General features: G+C 31.8%; 1 protein-coding gene and 1 long non-coding RNA gene across 2 annotated transcripts; one reads left to right on the top strand and one right to left on the bottom strand.

The window, feature by feature from the left end:
• The first annotated feature begins 3374 nt into the window (after positions 1-3374).
• Positions 3375-8690, top strand: LOC116404810. Its single transcript, XR_004217914.1, has 2 exons — positions 3375-3639; positions 6982-8690. It is a non-coding gene; the product is annotated as an uncharacterized LOC116404810 (long non-coding RNA).
• Positions 6705-9994, bottom strand: LOC101212013 (very-long-chain (3R)-3-hydroxyacyl-CoA dehydratase 2). Its single transcript, XM_004148169.3, has 9 exons — positions 9680-9994; positions 9512-9597; positions 9350-9397; positions 8867-8955; positions 8528-8581; positions 7836-7903; positions 7699-7748; positions 7160-7257; positions 6705-7029 (listed from the first exon to the last, which is right to left on the bottom strand). The coding sequence occupies exons 1-9, from the start codon at positions 9736-9738 to the stop codon at positions 6925-6927; spliced, it is 657 nt and encodes a 218-aa protein (XP_004148217.1). The 5' UTR covers positions 9739-9994; the 3' UTR covers positions 6705-6924.
• Between the last annotated feature and the right edge of the window lie 56 nt (positions 9995-10050).

Below are 10050 nucleotides of genomic sequence, written 5' to 3' on the forward strand. Positions count from 1 at the left end.
CAAATTATCTCCTTTTAAATTTTAATTTCCCTCCGGCGGCTCTCTTTCTCTCTCTACTGCAACATTTTTATTTGTACAAAGGGGTTTTACTTGGAGAAATGGGCCCATGGAAGCCCATATTTTCATTCATTTCTACGCTGTCTTACATTATGGATCCAAGTAATCTGTAGAAAATTGGAATGTTACAACTTTTATCTCTCTTTGAAAAAGGCTTAAATTTTAAATTCAATGACTGAGTTTAGTCTTCAAAATTTTAAAGATGGTGTGTGAAATACTCAATATCTAAACTTTTTAAATAGTCTAATCGTTAACTTTCAGTTTTCTATTCTAATGTTATTTTAACTTTATAAAATGTTTTTAATTTTATGTTTAATAAATGTGTTAATTTTAAATTGTGTCCTACTTTAGTATACTAAATACAAAATTTTAAGTTTGGGATTGTTTTCAGATAAAATTTTAATTTATATCTAATTAATTAATTGGTTTTTAAAAATCTTAATTATGAATTATAAGACACCAAAATGAAAGTTGAAGAAATTGTTCGTATTTGTTATTCAACCAAATATATGTGTATGTAAAGTTCCATTGTTCAGCAATAAGGGGGATTTGAATCTTTGATCACTTGATTGATGACATATATACTTTATGTCAGTTGAATTTAGTTAATGGTTTAGATTGATACAATTACGTAAGTTCAGAGTTACATTTATAAAATGTTAGGCTAAATTGATACAATTACTAGTTTGAGGTTTAAATTGATACAACTTTCAAAGTGTATGTTTTAAATCGATACAATTATTAGTTTAAGTTTTAAATTGATGTAAACTTAAAAGTTTAGGGTTGAAATTGATATTCTTTTAATTATTTGTACAATTTATATTTTATATCGTGGTTATTGTTTCTTCTAGGTTAGAAGGCCAGATCGAGACCAAGATAGCATAGTGACGGGCTAAGGGAAGGGAGTTCGACATTTGGTGGCCTCACCCTTAGCATTTTGGCTTTGATGTGTCTAAGTTAGTTGGTTAGCCAACTTCTCCCTTGACCTTTGCCTCGAAGATTCAGCTCGACCTCAAAACCATGCTTTCACTCAAGGCATGTTTGTCACGCCGATGAGCCTAGGGTCCAATCAAGCAAATTTACACTTGTTACGTGAGGGTTGTGTGCGTTTTCTAATTTTCAAATTTTGGTATCAACACTATTTATAAGAAAAATACTTTAATAATTGTGTTTAGGTCTATGGAATAATATTTAAAAAAGCAATAAAGAGAGAGTGTGTTGAGAGAGGGAGAGCAGTGAGCATTCCCTATTTTGAAAAAATTACACATCCTTTATTTTGGCCTTTGAAATAAAAAGTGCAACTCTTTGTTATTTTACGTTACATGACACAAGTGTCCAAAAAAGAGGAGACCAAAATCGCTTTTACCTCCCTAGTTTCCTAACAGCTAACGACTTTACCTGTCGACAAATCCTTGGAATATCGTGGAAATTATTACAAAATATATACTCTCTCACAATCACACACATAGACTCCTCACATAGACATCAATATTAAACTACACCATACTTTTCTATTTTTTCCCTCTCCTCATGACCGAATCATTATTTGACTTCCACAGTCTACAAACATAACCTTACGTATAGGATCATTTATAAATTCATAATATAATCATATTTATTCCAAAATAAGTCCAAATCATAACAATAAGGGTGGGGTTAGGAGGACTTAGGAGGGGATTAATTAGCAAAGAGGTCCAGGGTGGAGTGCAAATTCACATGGGGAGTTAGGTAGGTGTCTCATAGGGGCCATTCGGAACTCCACACGTGGACTAATGTCCAATTTGACGTCTCCCTCATGTACTACGTGGCACCAAATATTGTACTGATTAGAGTTCTGCATGATTCGAATAACCTGTTTTTTCTTTTTGTTTTTCTTTCCTTCACCATCTGATGTGGCACATGCAATTTGCCAATAATCGTGCTATGCACGTGGCTATTTCTAGCTTGCACGTGCCTCTCCCCCTATTACTTATTTTTTGATTAAATTATAATTAGGGATGATAAGTATGAATGGGTCTATGTTCTATGCTAATTCTCACTCAATATTAACAACCACGTACTCTTGAGATGCTTTTCTTTTCTTACTTTACTTTTATATATTTCTTTTCTTTCCTTTTCTTTCCTTTTCTTTCAGGTTAAATTACCCATTTTTGGTCCAACACTATATTTGTTGGACTAAAAAGTATATATTTAATTACACAGTCATGTGTAATTTAGATTATATTTTGTTTCCCTCTAAATAGGCAAAATGTGTGGTTGATGGCGATTATGTTTTTTTGAGGTGATGTTGAACTAAAAACAGGGAAGTGATATGATATATGACAATTACTTGATGAGGTTTTTAAATTGATCAATAATCAATAATGTGAACTTGTAAGAAATCATTGAAATGTTAAATGAGAAATGGTTGGGAGTGTGTTTCTGAGATACTGAGTTTTAAAAAGAAGAAGAAGAGAGAGATGAGGGAGGGAGGCATAGCAGCATGGCAGTGTGAGGAGATTTTTAAAAACTGCTTTCAATTATTATTATTGTAAAGAAAGAGACATAGTCTTAATACATGATTAACCCAATTATGAATTAATTTCTTACTACTTTTCTTGATTTCCCAAATATTTGTCATCTACTTGGTTTACAAAACTATTATTGTATGTAATTGAAAATTTTGTCACATCAACTACCATGTCTATGTAACACATTTCATTAATTAATTCATGGACCATAATGGAACATTATTCAATTATCAACAATTAAAATTTCCTATTAAATTCATACAAACCAATGTTTAAAGAAGTAGAATGGAGAGGTTAAATAAACAAATATTATTATAAGACATTTACGCCTTAAGCAAAACTAATATTTTTCTTAATGATTAAAAGTGTTCGTTGATTTGACTTAATTAGATGTTTTTTTAAAAAATAGTTGTAAGTTGATGGATTAAACTTCTAGCTTTTAGAGAGAGAGGTTATAGCAAAACTACTAAAGCTCAGTTTCGTTGCCAAATTATAAAATCTATATTTTTAGTTTAATTTTATATAGTTCTATTTATAATTTAGTTATAGTGTTATTATATTGTACATGTATGATATGAAAGTGTGATCTTATACTAAAAAAGAAAAAAGATGGTTAATTGTTTATTTTTGTTAAGAAAGAAAAGGTGATTATGAGTTAGAATGCTATTTTTAGTAAAGATGGTTTTGATTATTTTATATGTAAATCCTAAACATTAGAATAGAATATTTATAAAAAATGATGGTTAAAATAAAATATAATAAAGAAAAAAGGATGGGAATTATATCTATAAAGTATGAATTAAAATAGAATGATTACTGATAGAATAATCAAAGGGAAAAGGGTGCTAATTTTTAAGAGAGAACGCCCACAGCAATAGAAAGAAGATAATTGCGACAAATGGTAGTCATAATTTAACCGACGAACAATACTCCAGTAAAAGCCTCAAAGCAAAGGACTTAGACAACAAAATTCACTGGGAATCATCATTTCAGAGCTTGGGTTAATTGGGTTTGTCGAGACGGAAAAGTGGTTTTTTCAATTATCATAGGAATTAATAAGGAAATTCGACAGGTAAATTTCTCGAAACCGTACCCTTTGTAAAACCTTTTTTGAGTTTGGTTGTTATTTGAGTGATTATAACTTAGAATTGTTGGTTCATAGTTATGATTGCCATGATTATACACAAAAAGCAAAACCCAATGTGTTAATAACTTCATTCTCATGTCATAGGATTCTTTATTCCAGCTACCCAAGTAATCAAACCCTTCCAAAAATTTCCCCAATCCCCTCCCTCCAAAATTGGTGTTTTTGATTGATCGTTTTACTGTATTGTTTCCATATGAATTGTCTGTATGGCAGAGGGATGAATTGCCCCATTGATGGCTATGAATTTTGGAGAGGCAAAGGAATGCCCACCAAATGTTTGATAAAAGTCCCCAGTGAACTTTTTAGTGTAGGAAAAGGGTGTCTGTTGCCAATTCGTAGGGAGCAGCTTAGTGTAATGTATGAGACACGACGGCAGAGGGAAAGTGGGGGTGAGCTCCATATATTGTGTACTGTCTGTGTGCATATAAACTAACACTAACACATTCTAAACTCCAAAAAGTCAATATTTACTTGCTCTCTGCTTTTACGAAATGATTAGATTTGGTGGGTGTCTCGGGAAAATATAAAAGAAAAAGGGGGGAAGGGAAAAAGGGGTAATAAAGAGTGGATATTTTTTGAGACAAAAAGCTAGATGAAGGAGACCACCGAACCGAAAAGACAGATGCAAAAGCAATCAATAGATTAGTGGACACAGAAAGTCAAAAAAACACTCTTTTTTTTCTCCCTTGGAATAAAATCATGGCTATTGCAATCATATATTTGAATGCTTAGTTATTTGCCAAAGGGGAGGAAATGTTCTTTCCCCTCCATTGATTTCATTTTCCTCCTTGAATTTCAAGTTCATATCCAATTTGATACTTCAATAAAGCTCCAAAAGTTACAATTATTCCATCAAGCTTATTGTTGTAATAATGTCATTAGTCTTATCTCTATTAAGAAAAATGATTGATTGTTGTATGTATGACATGGTCTTATTGTAGTTGGCTTGCATTATTTAATAGAAAAAAAAACATCTACACATTTCATTTCGTTATGTATATAATGTACATGAATGTTCCAAACATTTTTGTTTTGACTGATATGTTAATATTTATCAAATGACATATTTGAATGTCTTTTTCTTAATCCTGACAACCAAGCAAAACATGTCATTGTCATGGTAGATTGTTCTTTTTTCAGGAGAGATTTAGTAATGAGAACAACTTTTTTTAAACAATTAAAAAAAATATGTTTGGGACATGATTCAATATATAAAATATCAACTAGTTTCAAGTAGGGTTTTATGAACTCAAGGATGAACACATTATTAACCCAAGAAAACTGATCTAGATTTGATTTTCATCCTTGTTTCATACATATAACTTACCGCTAGGAAGCAATTACTTCAAATGCGAGTTTTTCTTTTCAATTTTTTCTTCATTTTTTATTAGCTAATATATACTAAGTTGGTCTATGAGTTTTGTTTATTTAATCATCATACTTTCAAAATGTCTATATCAGGTATGGTGTTTCAAAATCATCTTTTCATTTTTATCTCATTTTCTATGTTCAAAATTTCGAGATGATACTTCTTAAAATTTATACTCAACCATTTACCTTACATAAATTTATGTTAAAATTTGGTAATTTGGGAAACATATGGCTCAAAAGAAACCAATGAAGAAAATAAAGTAATATTTGAACTCTTGTTTATTATAGTCTTCAAACATTTAAAATTTTAATCTTAGCAAAAATGTGAGATGAAATAATTTATTGTCCAATCCGTAATGCCGTGTTATTGCTACTCCACAATAGAGGGCAGATGGAAGAGTTCAAACAAAGTTCAATGCTTTAATTGGTATACATTACTACTTTTAGTATATAGATTAGTAAAAATATGAACATATATATATATATATTTAAGTGGTAATTTAAAGTGAGACAAACTATATTATGCTAATCCTTGTCTTTTAAAGTCAAAATATCAGAGTCTGAAAGTCAAATTTATTTTACTCTCTTTTTACTTTTTAACATTTTCTGTTCTTGCCGGTGGAGTTCTTTTCATAACTAATATATATATATATATTAAAATCAACATTTTACAAAAGAGTAGTTCTCTAACTAGTTTGCTTAAAAGTTAAAACAAAGGTCATTTTGACCATTAAGAAGGCAAGCTTGCCAATCAAGAATTCAGTAGAGAATTTGAATTTTGTTCTGTATTTTTAGATTTATTGAATTTATAGATTACTTGGATTCTGTTTCTAAAAATTGTTCTTAGATTTGTGGTTAATTTTTTTTTTTAAAAAAATCTGTTTTCAGATTATAGATTAATATTTTCCATGCACATTTATTTACAATCTTCCTCCTCCTCCTTTTTATTTTAATTTTTTCCCCAACAATAGCATGTAGGAATGATGGAACCTTTGAGATGAGATGAGATGATAATTATTGCCATTTCTACTCTACTTAGTTTCTCACAAGTATGCATGATACATGATTTCCTACTCAAGTACACTTATTATCAAGACATTGTATTTCAATTCACAATGTTTCGATGTAACATAACTGATACTGATAGGCACCCATGAACCAGAAAGAATACATACATACACACGCGCACACACACACCAGGCAACTACTTGTTGACGTAATAATATATTTAAACAACTACTTGTTGAGACAATATCTAATATAATAAGCAATTTGATTTCAATTCATCAGCTTTTGCGTCAGCTACCACACACACACACACAATTGTTAATTAGAAATGTTTTTGATGGTGGTGGGTTATTTGTACATCTAGAAACGAAGGTCCACTGAACGTGGAAAAGAAAAAAAATTAAACAAATAGAAACATAATTCAATGTCACCAGTGCTGAAAAATAATTTATATTCTTCTGCTTTTCCTCACCATAATTCTGGTCACTGGGAAAATCAATATTCTTGCGAGCTTTTATGATATATATTTATGTGAATGAAAGAAAGAAAAAAAAAAAAAAAAAAAAAAAAAAGAAGAAGATAATGATAATGATAAAGACATAACACAAGGATTAAGCGGTCAAAAAACACTTTTTTTTCCATAGGAAACTAACTGGCTACCACTAGATGCTAAAGAATCAATTCACCATCTCTTGTGAAGTGTTTCAATATTATATATATATATATTAAGTTGTGTTTCCATCAAGTCAAACAATTACATATGTCTAAATTGTTCAAACATCCAAGAATGAGTGTAGTTTACCGTAGATTATACCAGATTAGCCTAAACTTTTAGTTTCTCTTCTTCTTATGCTGCTTCCCCAATTTTGATCTCCTTTGCTTGAACAGATAAAGGTACAGTTTCAAGAACAATAGTGGGTAGACAAGAAGCAGAACCTGAACAACAATATTAGATTGGGAGATAAGCATATGTTGGCAGGATTATTACATGTAGAGTAATCTCACTTCGGGTAAATCAAAATAACTAAGTTCTTCCTAGGAAGATCTACGGAGGGTTTGGACATACCCTGATGAAATTGTAATAGCTCAAGGGGAGGTAATCAAAGACATCTGCATAGAGGTTCTTCTTTATCATAAATGGAATTGCTTGGTACATGAGCCACACTGCACAAAATCAAATGCTTCTAATAAGTTGCCAATGATCCTTTTTCTTGATGAAATGGAATATTAGTTTATGTTCTGTGCATCATCACTCACAGTAAAATACAAGTAAATTTAGAGTACTGGTGAAGAGAAAAAGGGGATATTTGACTCGTGATTTCAATAAGCATGGTGGTTCGAGGGTTGAGAAGATTGAGTTTATGTACCGGTAATTAAATTGGAGAAACCAAGGTTTTTGTAGCATATGTTTGTTTCCTAGGCTCGTGATTTGTCAAAATATATGGCTTGAGAATTTATTTGGAAGCGTGGGTTTAAGTAGCAATACATAGATCAGCTCCCCAATTCTAGCCTATACAAACCCAACCAGTGAACTAAGCACTACGCCAGTTCCTTGAAGATATATCAAATTATAGGAATAAAGATGAGTTAGATATTGTGACTCACTTTCACCAATTGTCACTCCAATAGGATAGAGGATTATGAATGCAGTGTACCTAGAAGAAACAAAACACAAAATTAAATATTAGAATTATTCTTCTCATTTTGGGTACGTGTTGTTTTCCTTGGAAGATGAAGAGTACCTAAGATATGTAAGCCAAAATGGGCAAACTCCCAAGCAATTCAAAGCATGGTGAAAATATCTGATAACCTGAATCCATTTCATCACAGTAAGAATCCAGAAACCCAATTGATTAAGGAAAAAAGAAAACGTATGAAGATGAAGAATATCCCAAAGGCGGTAGAGAACATCAGTGTAAGGAATTACAATTTGACGGAGAGATGGAACTCCAGGTAAATCAATGAAAATAAGCAGCAAAGAGAGAAAAGGAAATCGTTAAGAAGACAACAAACTAGCAAGCACAAAAAGAAAGAATGCTATCATTTTACCATAAGAAGAATGCCATTAACCTTTTTCTTTCTTTCTTTCTTCTTTTAAGATATAGATAGGTTGCATTCGGAAGACTTAGATTTCACTTTTCAGTAGAGCAAGGTAAAATCTCTGATATTTGTAACAGATTACAATTATCTTAGCATGATTATATTTATTGCTCGCTAGCCCAGCCCTACCAAACTATCCATCTATAAGTAAAGACTAAATTGGTACTTGGCTATTACTCTCTAACAAACCTAAAATCAACCTCTAATTTTCTTCTAAGATATATGTTTAAAAAATGTCTGCTCGTTCACTACCTAATTTTGTTAAGTAATTTAAAGAAAGAATGAACCGTAAACCACAGATACCCAACTTTGAAAGAAAAAGAAATTTTTTTACCTCAGATAAGCTCCAAGCTAGGAAAGTGATGAACACAGAAGGCAACCGTTGAATCTGTCAAACAAAAAGAAAGAGCAGTGAATTACTTGTAGTTGTCATGAACGTTATGGCTGTTTATGTTATCAAGATTGTAATAGAATCCGTTAAATATTTTGTTTGAGTAGTTAGTGGAGCACTTATGCTTATATATTATATATCCAAGTGTTCTATTCATTAACAATACAATTAACTACACAAAATTTCCACTATTTCTTCCGGCTCTCTAGGAGGAAAACATCCAGCAAGAAACTATGTCTTTCTGGTAAAGAAAATTGCAAGATAATGAGAAAGACAAAGAACCTCATCAAGTTGACGAACAACTGCAACCACAAAATGAACCCTCCCACCCCATTGCATTAGAGGAAGCAGCACTCCAGTTGGTACCAGGCCTGAAGTTTAAAGGTTATCATTCTTGGATATTGTTAAGCGATATAAAATAAAATTTGTCGTTATTCACGAGCTTAAACTTTTGGGTTAATAGGTGATTTAAGATGACATCAAGGAAGTGTAGTGTAGTATGGGAGGTCATGTGTTGCCATCTCTCCAATTAAAGTTGGTTTCCACTTGTTGAATCTCTTTTATACTTGTATTCTCTCCAATTATGATTAGTTTCCATTTGTTGAGTCTTTCCCGTATTTAAGGCATAAAGTGAAGGAAAGAAGGAAAGAGTTAGATGATATAAAGTTAAATTTGCCTTTTAACTCATAAGCTTAACCATTTGGGTTATGGGGTGATTTAAGAGATATCAAAGAAAAGAATATCACCAAAGTTCCTTTAAATTACCAACAGCTCCATGAATGACTTCCAAGAATGCAGCAGTTTGCAAGAAACCTTTGAAGAGAAAGGAAAAGCATAAGAACCTCTTATCCATCATCCAATTCAACGGACATTTTCTATCAGATTCCTAAACTTTCCTAGGAACAAAATAGAGGGCTAAAAACTTACAGACAAGTTCTCCCGTAGACGAGTAAGCACCACTAGTAGATTTAGTGGCTGCAAAATCTCCCACAAGTCTGTAAAGAGAAACCATCCTGACAACAAGAAAGAAAATTCCATTGCTGACGAAGAACAACAGCAGAAAGATAAGACTGGAAAATTGAAAAATACCATTACCAGCCAAAACCTTGGAGGGAATTGTAAGTTAGAAGATATAAATTCGATAGACGAGACATTGTGTTGTTGATAAATTGAACAGTAACCCACTTCTTGACCTTCAAATTGGAAATGGAAATAGAAATAGAAAGTTTCTGTTTTGATGGGTTCTCTTCTCTCAGGTTTTGGTAAAAATCACATCTGGGAGTAGAGAAATCGGAATGGAATTAACTTGGGGGGGTTCTGTTTTTGTTTCTTTGGACTCAACTTGGGATATGATGTCAATAAATTGCCAACCATTATGTTTTTTTCCAGCCAAAGTAAATTAAGGCTAATTTGTTTGGAGCGCCACCACTTTCAATACATAGGCTACTAAGTCAACTTGGCTTTAT

The sequence above is a fragment of the Cucumis sativus genome, chromosome 6 (assembly GCF_000004075.3).
Source record: "Cucumis sativus cultivar 9930 chromosome 6, Cucumber_9930_V3, whole genome shotgun sequence".
In the NCBI taxonomy this organism is placed as follows: domain Eukaryota; kingdom Viridiplantae; phylum Streptophyta; class Magnoliopsida; order Cucurbitales; family Cucurbitaceae; genus Cucumis; species Cucumis sativus.

What these genes read in the sequence shown, in the direction of transcription:
- LOC101212013 (XM_004148169.3), bottom strand. Translation starts at nt 9,738, where the DNA reads ATGTCTCGTCTATCGAATTTATATCTTCTAACTTACAATTCCCTCCAA. An exon ending in TTGTTCGTCAACTTGATGAG is followed by an intron (nt 8,582 to 8,866) that starts GTTCTTTGTCTT and finishes TTTGTTTGACAG; the next exon opens with ATTCAACGGTTGCCTTCTGT. An exon ending in TTTTGGCTTACATATCTTAG is followed by an intron (nt 7,749 to 7,835) that starts GTACTCTTCATC and finishes TGTTTCTTCTAG; the next exon opens with GTACACTGCATTCATAATCC.